Source organism: Heptranchias perlo, chromosome 16, assembly GCF_035084215.1.
Source record: "Heptranchias perlo isolate sHepPer1 chromosome 16, sHepPer1.hap1, whole genome shotgun sequence".
In the NCBI taxonomy this organism is placed as follows: Eukaryota; Metazoa; Chordata; class Chondrichthyes; order Hexanchiformes; family Hexanchidae; genus Heptranchias; species Heptranchias perlo.
In genome coordinates, this window is record NC_090340.1 from 23834451 (window position 1) to 23857976 (window position 23526).

At 39.3% G+C, this 23526-nt stretch overlaps 1 protein-coding gene across 1 annotated transcript in view; it reads right to left on the reverse strand.

Annotated features, from left to right (window-relative positions):
* Window positions 1–1228: 1228 nt before the first annotated feature.
* atp6v0d1 (ATPase H+ transporting V0 subunit d1) overlaps window positions 1229–23526 on the reverse strand; it is a 49631-nt gene continuing 27333 nt past the window's right edge. Inside the window, exons 2-8 of the mRNA XM_067997817.1 lie at window positions 15633–15804; window positions 14057–14235; window positions 11033–11112; window positions 9995–10072; window positions 5370–5546; window positions 4750–4827; window positions 1229–2640 (exon numbers count right to left, since the gene is read on the reverse strand). Coding sequence (XP_067853918.1) covers window positions 2479–2640; window positions 4750–4827; window positions 5370–5546; window positions 9995–10072; window positions 11033–11112; window positions 14057–14235; window positions 15633–15804 — 926 coding nt within the window. The 3' untranslated portion in view covers window positions 1229–2478. The remainder of the gene's footprint in view (window positions 2641–4749; window positions 4828–5369; window positions 5547–9994; window positions 10073–11032; window positions 11113–14056; window positions 14236–15632; window positions 15805–23526) is intronic.

A 23526-nucleotide genomic window follows, 5' to 3' on the forward strand; every position in this document is an offset into this window, starting at 1 on the left:
CCTAGGACACTGGCCTGAGGAACTCCTCCAGCAATGTCCTGGGGCTGAGAAGATTGGCCTCCAACAACCACTACCATCTTCCTTTGTGCTTGGTATGACTCCAGCCATTGGAGAGTTTCCCCCGACTCAGAAAAATCATAATATGGTTAGGCAAAGTGCCCTGTTACCATGTCCTTAATAATAGATTCTAGCATTTTCCCTTCCACTGATGCCAGGCTTACTGGCCTATAGTCCCTTGTTTTCTCTCTCCCTCCTTAAATCAGTCATGCTCCAGATACGTTCAAGCCTGCACCCCTTGAACGTCAGAGAATAACATAGGGGCTATACAGGGAATGAGCAGGATGGGAGATCGTAAAGGTTTTACTGGGGACAAGGGCATGAAAGGTGGAGGAGGGGGAGTGGTTGAGTGGATCGACAGTTACAGAAGTATCTTGGCAAATGGAGGACCAAAGACTAGGCAGTTGGCAGCTTGAAAGTGCAATTTTATGTGACTTGGAGAGTTTTTTTCCTGGAACAGACACAGAAGGAAGTAGGGTTAAAAAGGGGTAGGGAAATGTGGTGAGGGGTACAAGGAAATGGTTGGACGTGGCCTTGTCTATGATTAAAACCATGGGAGCAGAAAGGTCACATGACAAGACATGGTTGAGGGGGTGGCCATGAATAGGAGGAGAATTTATGTGGAGGGAAAGGTTTAGGGAGGACAGCAGGGAACTGAAATCAGAAGAGACACGACAGTGAAAATTCTCTCATTTTGGGACGTGAGACAAATGCAGGCATGACCTAAGTGACTTATAGAAGTGTGTTAACTACAGTACTCAGATGCAACAACTATTCTCCTACGTTAGTGAAAGTTAGGTTGTTACTTTATGCGCTTCAGTCACATTACAAGCCCACTAAAATAAATGAAATGAACCAAAAGTCTCGTGTTTTCCAGAGCTAGCATTTTAACAGGATGCTGCAAACAGCAGGTATGTACGGTAAAGAAAATCCATGAAGAGATTCTTGCATTAAGCAGCTTCATGGAAGATGATGAATCAAAGTAGAACCTTAATTCCCAAAGGGAATGAACTGCATGAATACTGTACAGCTAAACATATGAAATGAAGGAAAAATATTTCTTCTATTGACTTACTTATTATCGGCTGATCTACATAAACTCCAAGACTGCAAACGTTTAACTGAAGGAATGTAAGCTGTTGCTTAAATAAATGCAAACCCAGACCATCTATAATAGTTAGCAAAGATTTATTGACTTGTTTTTAAAGAAGCCTATTTAGGATGAACAGAAAGGAATAACGGAAAATAAGGTTACTAAAATAAATCTCGAACTGTTCAATGGATAATTTTGAAGACCATTACTTACAATGCATTATTGAACATCTGGTCATAAATTGCTTTCACATTTTAAAATATTTAATTTTAATTGGAAACATCTGCAAGGAAGCAGCCATCGCTTTATTAAAGGACTTGATCACAAATACAATATACAGCAGTCCACAAGTCACAGGATTTTTTTTAAATTTCAGATTAATAGTTTCAGAATCACATCCTAATTATTACACTAATGTCAAGAGCTTTCTATACACTGCACATGAATTACCAAATTGCACATAGAAATACTTTACTTCTAGGTCCGTACTCAAGAATCTACCATTTATTTTCAAAATTCCCATTTTATGCTTCAACATGACAAACAAGCAAAACTGCTTTTGTGAACATGGGGCCCAGCCAGCAATTATTTTCTGAATGTAAACAGTTTATGGTGAATGCTGGAGTAATACTAAAATACCACATGCAGAAGTGAATGCTCCAGGAACAATTGTGACAGAATAATTACATCGTACACTTCACTTCAACATAAAAACCAATTTCCAGCTACTGAATTCAGCTTGGAGCACTTTCTGAAAATAAAACATTGCACTTAAGAGAAACGACCACCATCGATCACAGGAAATCGTTATGTAAAGAGATTCAAACGTTTGAAGAAAAGGTAATGCTGACCTTCTGATCCATCCGCTCACCTTGATTTTGCATTGTAATTAGGCATGCAAAGATTCATCCAATAAAGTTGTTAAAGGACCCCAAAAGAATTTGTAATATTGCCAAAAATATATAAAGTCAAACTAATTTTCCACATTCAGCTTTTGGAAAATATTAGTTTTTAAAATACATTACAATTAAACAAAGCTAATAGCAATGCTCATGAATATAGCAAATCAACTTGCAAATGTTGCACAGATTATTAAAACTTGGGCAATTAGGATCTGGAGTTAGTTTCATTGTTTTTTTAGTGTTATTCCAAGGAGAAGCAGATTACAAATTAAAACGTTAGCAAAGCCTTTTTAAAAAAAATCTGGAATAAGAGAAATACATCCAGGAAATTCAATGTACACTTTACAAATGAAAACATTCTTAACTAGAAACACTACAGGGAGATGAATGCAATTAGTACTTCATGTATTAGGGGCAAAGCTGAATTTAGAAGATAGGAATGTAGTTATCAATCTTGGCCCTGTGCCTCTGTGCAATACACTCTGCAATCCATACAATGTTTCTGCATTCCTGTTCTTTAAGTTTCACATATGCATAGAAGACTCCAAAGTGGAACTGGTTCAGGAATGCCAACTTGTTCAGTTTAACCTGTAAAACAATCCAAAGTTAATTAACGTCAGCCTTGTACAGGGCTTACAATTCTAGTACACTTGTACTCCTAAGTGTCACCTGTAGGTTTGCACGTCACTGAACATCTGCAAGACGGTGCGATTTGTGAGCTAGATTTAATAAATGAAGACTCCTGTGCAAGTACAGAGAGGTGTTAAAATGTCTGTGATTCGTTGAAGTATCAAAATCAAGCTGCTTTAGTTCACATTTTTTAATTTAAAATGCTTGTATGAAGGCAAACCAAAGTGCATTTGAGGGTCAGAATCCCTTTTTTTTATATAAAGCTTCTTCCCAAGCCACACATGAACTGCAGATAAGACAAATGCTCCCTGACCTTTTCCAGTGTCCCTGCACAATAAACTTGTATGTGAACAAAAGCAGCTTGATTTTGATACTTCAACAAATCGCAGACATTTCAACACCTCTGTACTTGCACGGGAGTCTTCATTTATTAAAACTAGCTCACAAATCGCACCGTCTTGCAGATGTTCAGTGACGTGCAAACCTACAAGTGACACTTAGGAGTACAAGTGATCGCTTGGAGCTCAGTACAGGAGTGGCTTTTATGTAGACATTAGAGGCTCGTGTGCCTTGCTTGTTTCACTTGGCAACCCCAATGTTGAATTTGCTGAAGTCCATTAAAAAATGTCTTTCCAGTGGCTGTTCTTCACAAATCCAGCAAGTTTACATTGGGGTTGCCATCAAGTGTGCAAGACCTGTGTGGCAGGAACTGGCAGCACAATAATCCCTCCCATGCTAAAATAAAGGTTGTTAACTAGTATTTTATACACTGGTTTTAAGGTTATTATGCAGTCACATGGGAATATCTGCATCATTTTCTAAATTCTAGATACTGAACAGCTAATATATAAACCAAAGTTCTTCCCATTTCCATCTACCGCGCTGACTAACTTTAGCTGTAAATGTCCTAATATTGCTCCTTGAATACAGAAAGCCTTTACAGGAGTCATTCTCTCATATTCCAAATGTCACCTCCAGGTTTACAGGTCATTAAACATCTACAGGATGATGTAGTTAGCATAATTTTTGGATTGTATCAAAATGCAGCAAACCAGTTAATATTTTAGAATGTGAAACTGCTCAAATACAAAAGTTGCCTTACATCAAAGCAAATTCTTAAGGCTAAATGTTTTCAACATACGTACAAAGACAGTGACAAGTAGTTCTTATGGTAGCGAATCAGATGAGCACTAAGCAGGAGGTGGTCCCCAGGGTAAATCCTGGCTTTGAACTTGATTACCCTTAGGTAAGTTGCATTATGGAGTATCTTTATTTTGAATCCCTGCATCACAACAGGGTAAATCATTCCAGCCTGCAAAGCACACTTGCTACTAGCTGGGATGAAAGCCACTGGTAGCCATGGAAGCATTCTGGGCAAGTATGGCTTACCCTGTATGGTGTAAAAAGGCAAAAAGTATAGGATAGGGGAGTAAAATTTTAAAGCATCAAGCATGGCCTATTTGGTACAGAAACACAGTGGCACTACTGGAAGTAGTCCAGTGCTGGTTCATTAAATAAAACAGGTCAGTCAGGATCAGGGAGCCCAATCTTCAGTATGAACAGAATTATTGAGGACCCGCTCCATCACAGTTATGGGGTACCATAGATTCAATTTAAGAGGATCTGACTCAATTTTGTCAAGGCTACTGAAACCTTGTTTCTTGCGAGTTCCTCAATGACATTTCAAACAGACTGGCACAGGATGAACTCTATAATCTCCAAGCCTCACATCTTTGCTGCTTCCTCCACAGTGCCACCTTACAAGGAGTCTAGAGTAATTCGTCTAATGAGATCACCATAGCTTAACTGGAAAGATCGATTACTTTGTTAGGTCATTGTCAACCGATCAGTTCATAAAGGCATAAACTCACAATCCATCTAACAATGCATTGCTCAGTGATGGTTCACTCGATGTTTATTACTAACAGAAACAAAATCATTTCTAAACAAATATACAGTAAAATATGTTACGTGTCTAAGGAATGTTGTGGCACTTCCCACCCGCCATCTATTGCTGGGCAAAGAATATAATGCAACACCTCACGCAGTTTGTCTAAGATGAAGTACCTCATGTTCAAAAAATCTATCCTCAAGTGTTTTGTCTCCAGGATTGCTGCCAGCTCCTTCAAAAAGTAGTTTGTATTCCTGAAGGGCAAAGAGAGCAGTAGGAATTGGACACTCATAACTCAATTATCACATATGAAGTACATTGTGAAAGCATGTGTTACTGCAGTTGCAGTTATAAAATGGGAGCATGAAATAAAGGATACACAATAAGAATTTGTTGAATATTCATTTTACTCTATATCTAAGCCCTCAATCTAGTTGTCAGTGAAATGTATTGTGTGTAGCAAGTCAAAGAAAGTTTAGACGCTAGCTACTTGTAAATATTAAATTGTGTTTTGAAACAACAAAAGCAAACACAGTGCTTCCTTAATAAGAAAATATATCAAAGCATTAAAATGATTCTTGTTGCAGAATGTGGATATAACAGCTAGCTATTTCATGGAACAGATACTAAATTACATAGAATTACATAGTATTAATATTACATTGTAATATGTATCGCAATTTCCAATTGGTCCAATGGAAGAAGCTATTTACATTTAGTCAGTATTTTAGCGTGCATGAATTACTCTAGAATTCTTCACAGCATAAACTTCAACCCAAAAATGAGCACTACTTACTGGATAATAGTCTGCCACAGTCTTCACCTGTTCATAGTCATCTGCTCTGGCTAACTGAGCAAGTCCTTCTGGGTAGAGTTTTCCACAATGAGGAAACAGTTTAGCTCGGTCTTCTTTAGACAGTTCTGTCCCAAAAGAGTTTATGGTGATGATGAAAGCGCGCCTGTCTGCTTCAAACTAAATGTTAGGGAAAATAAATTACTTCCACTATTCATTTTTCATACTAGATTACAGTTTCTTCTAATTCTGCACAATATCTACAATGCATATGAACCCACATTAATACACCTCAGTTAAATTATTAGGGTTTCCAGCACTGTGGAAATTGATTCAGATTCCCCATTTGCAAAGCTAAACATGTGATTTCTCACACTTAAAAAAAATACAAAACGCTTTAAAAATTACATAATTGAAATATTTAATGGATGTGTGTGAGATATTTTAATCCAAAGAGAATTATTTGTTTCTATTTAGCTACACCTCAAATCAAGACTAACCAGTACTATATTTTGGGTGGGGGGGGATGGTTAAGATGTCAGGGGAAGGTTACTTTGTATCTCAATCTTATAGCCTCAGCTAATGTTCTTCTTACTGCTCTTTGAAATATGTTAGTATTCCCTGCAGATGCTGTTTAATTGTTACATAGAATCTGATTACATCCCTCTCAACCCCAACAGGTATAACTGTGCCCGTCTGCATCTGAAGCTCTCATTGGAGGCCCAGTATCACTTCTACTTTTCACAGGAGATGAGCTTCTACCTGCAGCTTACAGTTGGTGTAGCACTACTGCATTATAATAAATTTAACAAAAATAAGGCTGTACATGTAATGAGTAAAAGACAAGCTCAATTTAACTTCTGAAAGTTGAAGTTGGGCCAGATTAAATACTCCTTTAAATGGAGTCACAAATGTTGTAATAAATTCATGCAAATATTCCACTTCTATGTGAGGTGCAAGTGTCTAGAATTCTAAATAGCAGGATGGTCAAAGTTTGGGAGAGAACAGATATTAGATTTTAAACTTTGTAGAGTACTGAGAGGGTTTTTTTTTTAAAATGAGTTAATGGAAACCTATAATGGAGACCTTTGTTTTTATATACATGTCAGATCACTCATTAAGCCAGTAAGATCAAAAAGTCTTACCTTAATTGGTCTGAACAAAAATAACAAAGTTCCATTAATATAAAAATTCACAAATTTCAACCATACAAGTGAGAAATTACATGGCTGCATATTTTGATCAAACCTTTGGAATCATGAGTCAAAATACAGGGTTGGAACTGACTGTCAAAAAATACTTACAGTGTGGGCTTTCAATCTTCAAACATAAATTAAAAAGCAGGACCTCTAAGGTAGTAATCTCAGGATGACTCCCAGTGCCACGTGCTAGCGAGAGCAGAAGTAGGAGAATAGACCAGATGACTGCGTGGCTTGAGAGATGGTGTAGGAGGGAGGGGTTTAAATTCCTGAGGCATTGGGACCGATTCTGGGAAAGGCGGGACCTGTACAAGCTGGACGGGTTGCACCCAAGCAGAACTGGGACCAATATACTCGCGGGGGCATTTGCTAGTTCTGTTGGGGTGGGTTTAAACTAGTATGGCAGGGGGATGGGAACCAAAGGGCAGGTACAAATAGGACAAATTCAGACCAGGAATTAGGAAGTAGAAAAGGAGCTCGTGATGTAGTTAGCGACTCAAAGGCAAAAGAAGAGGAGGTTAAATAGTGTTCAGCACAGGAATTTGATGGGGTTAAAGGGTACACACTTCAATGCAAGGAGTATTACAAACAAAGCAGATGAGCTAAGGGCACAGATAGACAAGTGGCAGCAGGATATCATTGCTTTAACAGAAATCTGGCTTAAAGAGGGGGACAATTGACAGCTCAATAAACCTGGATATAGAGTTTTCAGGCAGGATAGACTGGGTTAGCGTTATTGGTTAAAGAATCAATTACAGTTGTGAGAAGGGATGATATGCTAAATGGATCATCAATTGAGGCCATATGGGTTGAGCTAAGAAATAAAAAAGGGGCAGTCACACTACTAGGAGTGTACTTTAGATCCCCGAATAGCAAAAGGGAGATAGAAGAACAAATATGTAGGCAAATTTCTGATGCAAAATTAAGAGGGCAATAGTAATAGGGGACTTCAACTACTCTAACATCAACTGGGATTCAAACAGTGTGAGGGGCACGGAGGGCACAAAATTCTTGATCAGTGTCCAGGAGAACTTTTTTAGCCAGTACGTGACAAGCCCAACAAGAGGGGATGCAATTCTAGATTTAGTCCTGGGAAATGAAGATAGGAAAGTGGGTGAAGTGACAGTGGGTGAGCATATTGGGGATAGTGACCACAATTCAGTTAGTTTCAGCATTATTATGGAAAGGCGTAAACGTTTTAAATTGGGGGAAGGCAAATTTTACAGAACTAAGGTGATTTGGCAGAAGTGGACTGGACACAACTACTTGGAGAAATCAGTGGCAAGCCAGTGGGAGGCACTAAAAGGTGAAATTCTACAGGTACAATGCAGACACGTCCCCTAAAAAAAAGGGTGGCACTGCCAAATTTAGAGCCCCCCTGATTGTCTAGAAGTATACGGGGCAAGATAAAGCAGAAAAAGAAAGCTTATGACGGTCACAGAAAACTAAATACTGCAGGAAGCCTAGAAGAGTATAGAAAGTACAGGGATGATGTAAAAAAGGAAATAAGGAAAGCAAAGAGAGGACATGAAAAAATATTAACTAGTAAGATTAAAGAAAATCCAAAGATGTTTTATCAGTACATTAAGAACAAGAGGATAGCGAAGGAAAAGGTGGGACCTATCAGGGATGATAAGGGTAACTTGTGTGTAGAAGCAGAGGATGTGGGTAGGGTTAAATGAATATTTTGTCTCCGTATTCACAAAGGAAAGGGATGATCCAGATGCAGTTAAAGAGGAGAGGTGTGAAATATTGGAAAAGGTAAACATAACGAGAGAGGAAGTACTAGAGGGACTGGAGTCCTTGAAAGTTGATAAGTCACCAGGGCCAGATAGATTGTTTCCTAGGCTACTGAAGGAAGCCAGGGAAGAAATAGCGGATGCTCTGAGGATCATTTTCCAATCCTCACTAGGTACAGGGGGGTACAGGAGGACTGGAAGACTGCAAATGTAGTACCATTGTTTAAAAAGGGTATGAGGGAAAGGCCAAACAATTATAGGCCGGTCAGTCATACCTCCGTGGTGGGAAAACTATTAGAATCAATACTGAGAGATAGGATAAACGGTCATTTGGAAAGGCATGGTTTAATCAGGGAAGGTCATGCCTTACAAATCTGATTGAATTCTTTGAGGAAGTGACAAAGAGGATTGATGAGGGTAGTGCAGTGGATGTTGTCTACGTGGATTTTAGTAAGGCATTTGACAAGGTCCCACTTGGCAGACTGGTCAGAAAGGTAAAAGCCCATGGGATAAAGGGAAATGTGACCAATTGGATCCAAAATTGGCTCAGTAACAGGAAAAAAGGGTGAAAGTCGATGGATGTCTTTGCGAATGGAAATCTGTTTCCAGTGGTGTGCCACAAGGCTCAGTGTTGGATCTCTTGCTGTTTGTGGTATATATTAATGATTTGGACTTGAATGTAGGGGGCATGATTGGCAAATTTGCAGACAACACAAAAATTGGCCGTGTAGTTGATAGTGAAGAGGATAGCTGTAGACTCCAAGAAGATATCAATGGGTTGGTGGAATGGGCGGAAAAGTGGCAAATGGAGTTCAACCCAGAGAAGTGCGAGGTAATGCACTCAGGGAGGGCAAACAGTAAAAGGGAATACACAGTAAACAGGACTATATTGAGAGAGGTAGAGGAAGAGAGAGACCTTGGAGTGCATGTACACAGGTCCCTGAAGGTGGCAGTACAGGTAGATAAGGTTGTGAAGAAGGCATACGGAATGCTCTCCATTATTAGCCGAAGTATAGAATACAAAAGCAGGGATGTAATGATGGAACTGTATAAAATGCTGGTAAGGCCACAGCTGGAGTATTGTGCGCAGTTCTGGTCACCACATTAGAGGAAGGATGTAATTGCTCTGGAGTGAGTGCCATGAAGATTTACAAGTATGTTGCCAGGGCTTGAAAATTGCAGCTACGAGAGATTGGATAGGCTGGGGTTGTTTTCCTTGGAGCAGAGGAGGCTGAGGGGTGACTTGATTGAGGTGTACAAAATTATGAGGGGCCCAGATAGAGTATACAGGAAGTACCTGTTTTCCCTAGCAGAGAGTTCAAGAACTAGAGGACATAGATTTAAGCTGATTGGCGGAAGGATTAGAGGGGGCATGAGGAAAAACCTTTTTACCCAGAGGGTGGTGGAATTCGCTGCCCGAATTGGTGGTACAGGCAGGGACCCTCAACTCTTTAAAAGTACATGGACCTGCACCGGAAGTGCTGTAAGCTGCAGGGTTACGGACCAGGTGCTGGAAGGTGGGATTAGAATGGGCACCTGGTTGTTCTTTGAGCTGGAGCGGACACAATGGGCCGAATGGTCCCCTTCTGTGCTGTATCTTTTCTATGGTTCTATAACATACTAAGTTCAAGCTAAAATGAATCTGTACTAAAATTGCAGAATGTTGAGCACTGCAGTTTAAAATTCTCACCTCCAAAATAGGACACATCGCATCAGCAGTTGTACCTCCCAACGTCTTGCAGAACTTGTAAAATGATTCGAGGTATGCCTTATGGTTTTGGTGGGGGTGGGGTGGTAAGGAAAGAAGCAGCCAAGTCAATTACTTAAGCAACAAGCTTCCAAAGTTATGTAGAAACAGTCTAGCAAATCTAACCTCATCAAAATCTAAGCTATGTAATCAGTTAACTAAATTGCAGCATATTTACTATGATTAAATTGCAAAAGATTGTGACAATCAGCTAAAAACTTGTTCAACTTGACCCAGTAGAATTTTCTCCTCCTCTTTCAAAGGTGCTGATTGATACTGAAGCACTGTTCCATGTGCACCAAAAGCCCTTTGTCACCTCGCTCAAGTATCCATACTTAGTGTGAGTTTACAGTGAGCTTTGGTAGGCTAGAATTTTAACTGATTCTATTACAGTAGAGGTCACATTAAGACTTAGCTCTAACTGATAAAATTATGCACCTGACTAATCTGAAACAAAGCTTTCATAAATTCTAGATGGGCAATATATACCAACATACCCAGATTAGAAACAGAGAAGAATAGTGCATTCACATGCTTTTCAACCAGGTAGTGAAAACAGGTTACTGCTTATGAAGCCCACACTGCAGTAACCAGTATCTGCACTGAAATGAAAGTCTCACGTTGAAATGACTGAGCAGTCTCAACCTTTTCAGTGGACACAGGGACGTAATAGTAAACTGCCCAGAATTTGATACGATGGCACCAAAATGGCTGTCACAGAGCCCGTAAGGTTTGGTGGTTATGGGAAATGCAAAATCATATTGTATACTGCTAGTAGTGTTTCGAGGTTATGGATATTGCACATTATTGAGGGCATTTTACTGCAAATCTGGCTTTGTTACACCCACCTATGAATACTGGATGCCAATACTGGCTGTCCATGATGAGAATGCGTTCCATTTCTTAGCACTGACACCTTTTACTTTGTTGAGCATAGAAGTTCATTTAAAGTTTCAGAAGTACAAGTTACTTTGCAGTTACCTTGTACAGTGTATTACGAATAATTTCAATGTTCATTTCATCAAGGTCCTGTTCAGATATACAATCCTGGAAAAATGCAGCTGAAATGAAGACAAAAATCTCATTGCACCTATCACTTTGAATTCTAAAAAGAAAAGCTGAGAATTCCCAAGCAAAGTGCATTCACTGAAAAAAAAAATCCTGAAGGGACAATTTACAGCTGTATATCAGTTATCATATTTCAAAATGCACAGAACCATTTTTACACTGCAGCCAGGCCCCTGGAATTCTGCAGCAAGAAAATGGCCTAGAAATTGCTCCGAGCAGTGAACCAATAGTGCTTGCCGCTCCATAGATTTATACTAACCTACTAACTTACTGCGGTCTTTACTGGGTGTACTTCCTCTAATAGGAAGAGAAGAGCCCAACATTAGTTCAAGCAAAGCTAGGACCCATTGGAGAAGCGAGAGGATCACTCTCTCCCCATGATCCCAATCAGATTGTATCATTTTTGACACGCTGCGAACAGTTTCTGCAAGCTGGAACGTAAAGTCCAGGAAGTGAAAGGTACAACACTAAAATAACTTGTAAAAACAGTCAGTGAAAAGAGAGGGTAAGAAATAATCAAATTAAAGGGACAAAAGGAAAAAGTAAAAAAATATATATTTTTTTTAAAACTTCAGCTTGTTGCTTTTTTAAAAAATGACCAAAAGCTATTAAAAGGAGTTATGAGACTCCACATTTTTAAAAGTTAACAACTGCCAAACAATTAAAAATTAAGACTTACTGTACTGTTAAAACTTAGTTTAGACCTGGTGTTTAAGCATACCTGTTTTGTGGCGATATTAGTTACTTTCCAGCTGGGCAGAAGAGCAGGTTGGCGCTGGTTCCTTGATTCTGTTGATTGCAGACGGCGATATCCCTTTAATGTGAAGCTGTCAGATTGCCGGCGAACCAGGAGGAGCAAGTTCTGGATGTTCACATTTGACTGCGCATGTGCGAACGCCGGAATTTGCTCCTCGATTTCACCACTAACAACGGTGAGCGCTGTTGAGCTCACCGTTTTTTTTAAGCAATTTCTGGGCCAACGTATTTTAAAATACATTGATAAGTTAATTTGCTAACTGACTATGTATTTACACTGCACTTACTGATCAGAGACCAGTGGTGGCAGCTCAAGCTCCCGCCAGGCAGATCCCTGTTTATCCGGCTGGCTCCTAGCTGGCTAGAACACTAACTATCCCATATAGAAAAGAGCTCTGCACATGCCTGGATACAGGCAACTGCAGAGCTGTCTCCCAAAAGCTATTAAATGGGAGAATCACTGGTCTCTTAACACTTAGATTAAGGTCAAGTAGGTTTCTAAAGTGTCCAAGGGATCCAAAGGTTTGCAAACCAGATTATATTCTGTGCAGTCCAAATTGTAGTGATGTCACATGACCCCTCCAGGTAGTTACTCTGGATTTACACTACCAGCTTAGTGTTGATAGAGTGGAAATCAGCTCATACAACCGCTAAACTTGTAGTTATGTGCACCCTCAGCAGCAAAAAACAGTAAATTCTAATATAAGCCTTCTGACAGCTTTTTGAGAAAAAAAACAAGCTACGTAAACAGAAAGGGGTTGTTCTTGCAAGACTCTGGTCCTGGGGCAGTGCCTCACACTATGAAAGCATAGATTGGAGAATCAAAAGCTACTCTATTAAGCTTAGTTGTCTTCTAAACTATTAACAGATCAACACATATTGTAAAGGGTGGGAAATTGAGGATCAAGGAGCACAATATCCTTGCACAAGATCTTGTGCAGTACAGTAAATTAATACAATCTATTTTGTACAAGTAGGATTCTTAAATGCCCTATTTTCTCTCATTAATTCGTGCTCAATGCTCTCTGAAGTCAAACTATATTAACTGGTTGCTTCTATTTTGCTTTAAGAATGATGTTATTGTTTTTAAAGAATATCTAACCTTTGTACACCTAATTGATGGCCAAAGATTAACTGCATACTAGTTTTAGAAATGCTGCAATTTACAAAGGTTTTTTGCTCAGCACTCTAGATCCTCAATTTCCTCTGTAGAGCCAATACTGGTATGTTGTAAGCCAAAAGTGAATTGTTTCAATTCAAACCCACTCCATGGCTGCAATTCCATCTCAACACCAATCTGCACTAACTACCTTTTTTTTTAAAATTAAATTTACTTTTTATAGGTTAATTGTTCTTCCTGGTCAGTATCATAACCCTTTAACATGCAGCACAACAGGTCACTTTTCTAATTCATGAAAAGCTAAAGTATATCATTGCTGTTGAAGGACTGCATGCAGTCCCACTGAAGTCTCCTAATCAACTCACTTAGAGAATCAATAGTATAAATTCCATCAGTACTTACTAAACAATTGGGTATCCCATCACAAAGAAAACAGAATCAAAAGCAAAATACTGCAGAAGCTGGAAATCTGAAATAAAAACAGAAAATGCTGGAGAAGCTCAGCAAGTCAGGCAGCATCTGTGGAGAAAGAAACAGAGTTAACATTTCAGGTCGAAGAGATGCTGCCTGTCTTGCTGAGCTTCTCCAGCAGTTTTTGTTTTTATTATACAAAGAAAACAGACTCACCTTTCCCATTCAATGAAACTGCATAAAACAGGAGATTGAACACAGGCTGACATCTCACCATACATAGCTCTCACTCCTTTAGAGTTCAAGTTGCCTCGGCTTGGTTGGCTTTCACATGCACAGTAATTCCTTATCATGAACAATCATCCTCCTCTGGTCTGTAACCATCAGCTCTCTCCTAACCAAATCTTTTACAATTTGGGCCAATCACTTTTGTACAAAACAAATGTTGTGAAACCTAATATTAAGTTCCAACTCAAGGAAGAACTTGAAACATTGCCACAGTTAGGGGAAAAAAGATTGGATCATGAGCAGAACTTCAATGACAAAATGGCCATGCTCCTATGTTCTTGGGTCAATCATAATGTTATATAGATATATAATCTCTTAGTAGAACTTTTAAATTCTTTAATGCTTGCATACTCATACCTTACCTAAAGGTGTGTCAACCAAGATAGCATTGTAAAGTTCTGCTGGTGTCTGGGCAATATTCACTGCCTCCATCTGCTCAAAGCTGCCTAAGGGATGGCACTTTGGAACTAGTTCAGAAATGGATCGCTGGTGTAACGTTCCAGTAATCAGTAGAATTACGTTGTCTATCATGTAGCTATACCTGTATAAAATAAAAGTGAACGTTAATAGCTTATACAGGGAGTTTAAATTGGTGCTCAGTTTTAAGACCGAATTATGTTTTTTAAAGCATGCCATCAATACTCATGTAAAATCAAACTGCAACAACTTGCACTAATAAAGTGCCTTTAATATAGCAAAATATCCCAAGGCACTTCACCAGGCACAGGAAAGGGTTTGGCATAGTTGGACACCAAACTTGAGTGAGTTGGGGGGGGTGGGGGGGGAGAACAGTTAGGGTGATGACCAAAGGCATGGTTAAAGAGGTAGAAATTGAGGTTTTAAAAAATGGGGAAGAGATGTAACAAGGCAGATCAATTTGGAAGAGTACAAGAGTACAATGGTTGAAGGTTAGGCCACTGAGTGCTTAAAAAAAGCTAAGTCTGTTTTACTTTACTATTCCCCTCAATCGGATACTTAAAATGTCAGAGGCAGCTTCTAATCTTGTAGATGTTATCATAAGTATCCGATGGAAAAAAATCAATATCATTCAGCAATACCACTGCACAGTGTTTACAGACAGTTGTGTGCAGTGGTTAGGACTACAGCCATTTATGAAAATGGCTTTCTCCATTTCAGTTAATTGTCAGGCTTGTTGCACTGTTTGAGGGTGCTTCTTGCACATAACTCTTCTTTAAGCTCACACCCTGAAAAAAGCACAATATTGTAAGAGAAATATCACTAGCCTTCAAAGTTTAAGTTATGACACGCTGGGATTCAATGTTACAGCCTCAATAGGAAGTAGTGGTATTCAACAGCTCTGTTAAGAGTACATTTGGCAAATACTATATTTTTTGACAGATTATGTTTTCTGCTTTTAAATTGTATTCTTACTTATGTTGTAAAGAAAATACTTATTTGCTGAACATCCCCATTTTGCAATACTTGTTTGCAAAAACTGAGTTAGAATACTAGAAAAAGCAAAATAGGAAGCTCGGATTGTCAACTGCCAATTTTTTTTTTGAAGTGGAATGGAAGTATTTTGGGAGCATTTTCTGCTCATTAGTATTTTCAGGTCAGTATCACTAAAAGCATTGTGACAGGACCTTCTGGGGCCTAAAATGCCACAAAAGATCTTGCATTTACATAGCACCTCATCACATTCTCAGGATGTTCCAAAGCACTTCATGTCCAATTAACTACTTTTGAAGTGTTCACTACTGTTACGTTGGTAAACGAGAGCCAACTGTGCAAGATCCTATGAACAACAAATTAGTTGAATAAGTAGTTAATGTGTTTTTGGTGGTGTTTGGTGAAGGAGGAATGCTGGCCAAGACATCTAGACTAAATATGGTACAAATAAATACTGTCCTGAAAAACAAGGTATACTTATGTTAGATTTGCACTCAGTTCTTTCCCAGCCATACAACTGTGACTCACGTGATGAAATCGAGAAAGCTGGCCAGTGGCTCGTATGCGTGGTTCCTCATATGCCTGAACTCAACCACCATCTTCTCCTTCAATTTGTCATCAATCACTGACACAGTGAGTGGGGAAGCCTCATTTGCCAGGAAATTGCCATAGTCTGTGCTCTGAAGATGAAGCTTCAGATCTGTAAGATGCAAGCATAATGAACTGCAAAATATTACTTGATACACTAATTTCTCCACCCTGTCAAAACAAGCATAACCACCAAGTAATGACAAGGAACTGGAAAGAAATTTATTTTCAAAACATTAGGGCAGGCTTTTGTATATTTTTCCCCCCCACAGTGTTTCTTGTGTGCTGGATACAGTTTTATGGCATAGATCAACCCAAATAGAATTTCCTTTCTTCTTTGGCCCGATTTTTTTTTGTGGCAATCAAACTGAGGCATGTTAACACTGGGAAACGGAACACTAGCTCATTTCTGGAATCCAGTGTCAGCAAACATTCCCAGATCAGCAATATTACAAGTACCTCCACTCTGTCTCAGCAGTGTGCCTTTTCAACTTCAGAACATACTATGTGTTAACTCCAACCACGAAGCCTCAAAGTTTGCCGATATGCATTGAATTAAGGGCAATTTTCTTCTGTTGGTCCACACCAAGTAGGCTCCAGGCTAAGATTGCCCAAACCCATTTCATATAGATCCTTAACCAGTAGAGACCTTCATTCCATCAGTCTGGGCTGGATTCAGACCCAAGGAAGAGAACTGAAAACATTGTTCTAATCAACTGCCCCACTCAGACCATGTGTCGCAAGTGTTTTTTTTAAAAAAATAAACTAACGTCAAAGCAATTTCAGTAACCATACTTGAGAGATGTGGAAACTTATTTAAGGGGCATGAAGCTATTAAACAAAGAGCACGAGCAAGGAATGGGACAGAGCAAATAAGAGAGAGAAAGGATGAGTAGGAAAAAGGAAGAGAAGAGAGAAAAAGAATTGCACTTATATAGCACCTTATCAAGTCTTCCAGACATTCAAATCGCTATACAGCCAATGGATTATTCACTCACATATGTAGGCAGGCGCGGCAGCTAATTTGCACATAGCAAGGTCGCACAATAAATGACCAGTTAATCTGTTTCTGGTGGTGTTGATAGAGGGATAGATGTTGGTCAAGTCACAGAAAATTCCCTGCTCATCTTCTAATGGTGCCATGGGACCTCTCTGTCCACCTGAGCTGGCAGATGGAGTCTAGATTTAACATCTCAATGAAAGACGGAATCTCCAACAATGCTGTACTCCCTAGGTATGGCACTGAACTGACAGCCGAGATTACGTGCTCAAGTCCACAGCAGGGCTTGAACCCGCAAGAGGTCAGAGTGCTACCAATTGAGGTAAGCTCAGTAAAGTCTAAAAAAAATGTGGCCGAAAACGTTTGCATCCCCACAAATTGTTTAGGAAATTTCATCATCCTGTCATGGGTGCGGAGAATATAGGCCCAAACAAATGCATTAAACCAATGGATACACTATAAAAACTTTTAGCATAATACATACTGACCAAGGTGGGCTGAACGTTGATCCACTGGGCAGTTCTACAAGCTCAACAAAGTAACAGTGGAGCTTTATGGGAAAGCACAGCGCATTATATACATGGATCTCAGGAGGTAAAGTGAAATTTATGAATTATCAACTGAACCACAAGACTGCAAGATGTAGTAGGTGTCCACTACACAAATTCTCCAGAACTTTTATGTAAAATCCTAGAGGTTCAGGTAGCTGAAGAACTGGTGAATGTAGACTACAAAGACAGATGTTTAATGCTGCCATAGCCAGAGATAGGCTAACACCGATATCCTAACTGAAGCAATGCAATATGCATCTATTTTACTTGGTGTAATTTCATACAGAACTTAGTTTGGATTATAAGTGCACCTCTACAGAGTTAACATTATACAGTGGAGTACGTTGCTTGCACTAAGTTTACAGAAACCACAGTATCTGGAAATCAAATTTTCAAATGTAACTGGAAGTCTGGTCATACAAATTGTTCTGCCAAAAAAAGCCAATTGTTGCAATTAAGTCACATACGAATGAAAAAAAAACGACCAGTTACTACCTCTCATTTGGGACTGTTTTTAAAGCATTTGGCTGAGGTTAGGAACCCTAAAAGAAAAACACACTAAAAGTGAATGTTTAGATTGAACAAGCGTGCATGGCAGGGCTTTACTAACCTTTGACTTTTACTGTAACCCATTCAGCTAGTATAACATGACCTTGAACATAAAGAAACATGTTGTTCATTACTGGTGACTGGGAGCCATACAAAAAGTGGTTTGCCCATTAGCAAAGTCAGGGAATGCTTTGAGGAAATAAAAACACATTTGATGGTGCAGTACAGAACTAATCACTTACCCAGTCAATTTCAACAATACAAGTCCTTTAACTTCCTCACCGGAAACAGGGTCAGTAATGCCTTCAAGTCAGTAACTCCTTTGAGGTTAAATTTTTTTTTAAAGTGGTACCGGTGGCAAGCTTTATAAGATGCAGTGTTTCAAGTCCAAACTGAGTTTGATGACTTAATAATAAAGAACATATTTGCAAACACTAATCAGGACTACAATTCAATTTCACCAGTATCTTCATTCTACTGGACTTCAATAAGCTCAGACACAAGCCCTATGGTTATTCATTTCAGAATTTAATTTTCTGGTACAAACTCTACAGCATTTGACATCCTGATCAGACATTGCCTGCGGATCACATTTCATTTTCATAACTGTTTTAGTTACAGTGCTGCAGGGAAGCATCCAAGCTTTACAGAGAAGGTCTGCAAAGTTGATCCATAGTATCAAAGGATTGAGTTATAAAGAAAGGCTAGTAAAACTAATTCTTCAGCCTTGAAAGAGGGGACCATAGGTGGTAAATAAAGGTGAGGCACCAAGCAGAATCAATATGGTAATTTGGAATATTTTTAGTTAAACTACATATGTAGGACAAAGGGAGATGTGTATATTACAAGATCAGTAATTGCTGCCGCAGTATGAACCAAATCAAGCGTGAGGGCTGCAACTGGGGAGCACAACAGGGGAATTTCACAGGGCAAGGATTCTGCAATAAAATCATGGCTGCAATTTTCCAGTGACCCTGCTCATGACTTCAGTCTCCAGTGCTTCTACTGTATTCCCCCTGCCTCTTCTGCATTCTTGGCTTCTCTCCTCCCCTTTAGTTTATTTCCTTATTCACTAGATTTTTTAACAGAAATGGGATTATTACTAACAAAAGGCTGCACACATGAAACATTTTATGATTTCAACAAGATCAAAATGATGGCTAGCTTCCACAGAACAAACTTCTAAGTTGATCAGAAAACCATTTTGCTTTTATCCTATTGACACCTTGCTGGAGCTGGAAGCTGAACGGCACCACCGAGTTCCTGCAGCCAGACATGCAACCTTCACATACTGTGACAAAAATGGGGCAAGATTCAGAGAAGTTGCGCGATATCTGGAATTTTTTTAAAGCTGTTTCGAGTTTGCATAAGCAATAAAAATCTTGCCCATTTCTGTATTACTACCAGAAATCCTGTAAAAGAGGAAATTGCTGTAGTAAAACTGCTTCTAAGTGCCATGTAGTGCTGGTTTCATTCTTCATTGGACTGAGCTTCGCATGATCAATCCTGCCACTACTTACTGTGGACCACCGGAAACTTCAAAGGGACCTTTTCTCTCACTCCCGCCCCAAGTTTTTACCCTCCATATTTTAACTATGCACTACTGCTATATACAACAATCCCATAGTATCAAACACACAGCTACAGCAGCAGCATGGAGACGTCTATTAAGTGTTAACTACTTTTAAGTTGGATTCCTGAAGGCCTGTTGGTAAGGCAGCTGCCAGCATTAGTGCTGGGAATTCTGGTTCCCTTGTCCAGGCAATAAACTCAACCAGTTTTTTGTCCCCTAAAAAAGGTATAGTTTTGCTTAACTCAGGAGACAAATCACAAGATCAATTCATGTGAACTTAGCCTGAATAGTAGTTTCCACATGCCAAACCGAAGGTTCAGATAAAGTTTATGGAACATTCCCTTCAGTGAGAAGCCAGAATACATTTCCTAGTTCCTCTGGTGTAGGGTAATATACGAGGGACCATACCTCAGCTACACAGATGCAGGTTTACAAGTTCAGACAAAAGCCAGTATTACTGAATTATATTGAACTGTTGCATATAAAAAAAAGTCTCTGCAATATTTAAAGTAGGTTTGGGTCTCTTTCAAACAATGATTGTTGTACAGCTGCAATACAGTATTTAACAAGCTTAACCCAACAGCACTTCAACGTGCACTATAATGGCTTCGCAAAGTTTAAAGAGGAAATCTCATCAGGTCCCCTTAAAAAAAGTGGCCAATTCAAATAAAATTTCTATTTAAATACCAAATCAGAGATGAGAAAAGACAGAGAATGGCTTTGAGGTAAGAGTTTAATGGTAACTTACATTTTTTAAAATGGCAATATCAATTCATCTCCTTGATGCTGTTATACCAGTAACCCCAAGGATATCACCAGAACTCGATGACTATTTAGAAAAGGGTGTACTTTTCCCAACATCACCCCTTTTCTCCTGAAGATGCTAACTCAAGCTTGGGTATGGTTTTGAAAGCATTAACAATCTCCCACCACCACCTAATTTGATATTCTTCGTGTGTAAGCGTAGACAGTGTAGAAACATCACAGCCAAACATGATCCTGTCCTTTTAACATCCACACTTGCAGACTTTTGGAGCAGGGTAACAATAGCAATCAGGAGAGAGAATTGCAGCTATTTCCTTCCTCCTCTTCAGTCTGGGGGCAAAATGTTCAACTGCTGCTACTCTACTACAGCCCCTGATGATATTGGCTAATTCAGCAGGACCAGGTATTAAACATGAAGCTTTCATGGTCTGTTCAGTTTTGTACCAAAGCAGGATTTGCATTTACCTAATAAGTTCCCTGGACAGCTCAGTTTTAAAATTCTTGAAAGGAATCTTGATGGAAATTTATTTTTAAAGACATGATGTACTAAAGTGCTACACAAGATAAGACAGGCCTTCTAAAAAGTGCATTTCTTTTCTCATTCTGGGCGATGTGGGCGTCCCTTCTTGAACCGCTGCAGTCCATGTGTTGAAGGTTCTCCCACAGGAGAATATACTGAATATTGAACTGTGCCCTAGGAGATAGAGCAATTACACTGACAGCCTCAGCTCAAAATTTCAATTTAAGCAGGAATTGAACTATTTGAAACTGCTGACAAGTGACCAACCGATAAGCTTCGTTCCCATCTCCAATAGTGAGTGACTATGCCTCTTACAGGTTTATTCTTGCTAAAAATAGTTTAGGGAGAAGATTTTCCTCCAACACTGGTGTGCAAAAGCATGGCAAGAAAGAAGCCCTTATTGTATAATAGGATGCAAGCTGCTTACAATTTTCTGTCCATTCATTTTAAAAGGACAGAAAATCATGAGCAGCTTGCACAAAATTGTGTGACAAGGGCTTCTATCCAGCACTGCCGCTGGGGAGGAAAATCTACACCAGGCTCCTGCAATAATCACAGCTCTTTACAATGAATACATTTCCTTTCAACAGCAGAAACTTAAAACTTATAATTATTTAGTTTGCTTATTGAATTGCAGTTAAGTGGGGAACCTTAATTGTACAGGTCAAAATGCTCCACCCAGTGGTACCTTAGTGCTTTGTAATCTTGGTAAATCTGCACAAGTATAAAGAAAATATTTTTCCACCATGGATTTTTTCCATTGATTAATCTTTACATTTCCAGAATTCAGCATTAAATTGTTTGTGTTACTTTATTCTGTCATAACGACAAGGTTATAAATAGTTAGAATGCTACAATTTGCAGGTTTTGGATGATAAAACTGGAAGTACATACTATAAGCAAGAAGATAAAACACAGAATGTCCATTCCCTCCAATATACCATGCCCAATGCTGTATCATGGCATCCACCCAACCCAAACTAAAAATTCCTGAAGTTAGAATTTAAACCAAATATTTCCCGGTGAGCGCGGGCTGGAGCCAGGGGGAGGGGGCGGGAAGAGCGAGGCGGGTCAGCCTCCTATGCTCCACGCTCTGCAAACTTCCACTCTTCCAAAACTCTGCTGCCCATATTGTATTCCTGCACCAAGTCCTGTTCACTCATCAGTCCTGTCTTTGACGACCAACATTGGCTCATGGTTACCTAATGCCTCCAATTTGAAATTCTCAACCATGTATTTAAATACCTTCATGGCCTTGGCCCTCATATCTCTGTCGAGAAATCCCCCACCTTCATTCTTTCAACTCTGCCCTCTTGGCAGTCGTCCCTTCAGCCGCTTAGGCCCCATGGTCTGGAATTCCCACCCTCTACTCAAAACACACCCCTTTGACCAAGTCTCTGGTCACCCAACCTGATAGCTCCTCCTTTGGCCCCAAGTACATTTTTGTCTAATTACACCTCTATGAAGCACCTTAGGATGTTTTCCTACATTAAAAGGTGCTCTATACTGCAAGTTATTGTTGTTATACACTTGTATACACAGTTATCAAACTTGCCATCTTCCAACTCATAAAATTATAGAAACTGTATCTTCAAAGCCTCATTCAATATTGCAGTGACTGCAGAAATAACCACCATAGAAAGGTGCAAGGCATTAGAAGGAAGATAAGGAGAAATATTAAAAAATGCCCATGTGTGTTTTCTTTGAATATCTGGAACCAGAACCCACTTTGGACTACAACTTTTGATGCCCTAAGCATTGTACTTCAGCTATCCCTATCTAGGCCAACATAGACTCTCCCTCGCTTCCTTCACCCTAAGCAACCTCCAGAGTTTCTCTGAAGCTTGTAGAACTGCTGTGTGTTGGAACACAATTAACAAAATGCAAAGCCTTCAAGCTCAAGTAGATTTGTCTTCACGCCCAAGAACTGTGAAGCATGTACAAATTTTACATGGATAAAGTTAAAATTTTTCATTAGTCTTGCATTATAATTTTACATTTGACCCATAGATCGTGGATATGTTCCAATTCATAATAAAGTTAAGAAAAAACTTTGAGGAAAGGGAACCTTTGATTGAAACAGCTTTCAGAACATCTGGATACCATTTCCATTAGAAATGCATACTTTTCCTCATGAGGCTTCCAGCATGGTTTCCATCACGTATTTTGAAAGGAGAACACTAAATATCGAGAACAGCGTGTTCTTAACATTTGTGTTAGTGCTGTACTTGTAGGATTTGATTCTGTTACTTCCCTGGAGAATCAGTTTATAGAACTTATTAAATAACTAGCAAGATCTGGTTTTATAACTCAAGGGATTAAAAAACAAAATAAAATCACATTTACAGAACATCAACCTACTAGTCTCCATTTTATAACAGCTGATAATCCAACTGAAATATAAATTGACTTTCAATCATTTAAGTATTGACAAGCAACTTTCTATGAAGAATTGCAAATGTTACACCCTTGTTCAAAAAAGGGTGCAAGGATAAACCCAGCAACTACAGGGCAGTTAGTTTAACCTCGGTGGTGGTGAAACTTTTAGAAAGGATAATCCGGGACAGAATTAACAGTCACTTGGACGAGTGTGGATTGATTAGGGAAAGCCAGCATGGATTTGTTAAAGGCAAATGGTGTTTAACTAACGTGATAAAGTTTTTTGATGAGGTAACAGAGGGTAGACGAGGGCAATGGGTTGATGTGATGTATATGGACTTTCAAAAGGCGTCTGATAAAGTGTCGCATAATAGTCTGGTCAGCAAGATTGAAGCTCATGGAATAAAGGAGGCAGTAGCAGCATGGATACAAAATTGGCCAAGTAACAGGAAGCAGAGAGTAGTGGTGAACGGTTGTTTTTCAGACTTGAGAGAGGT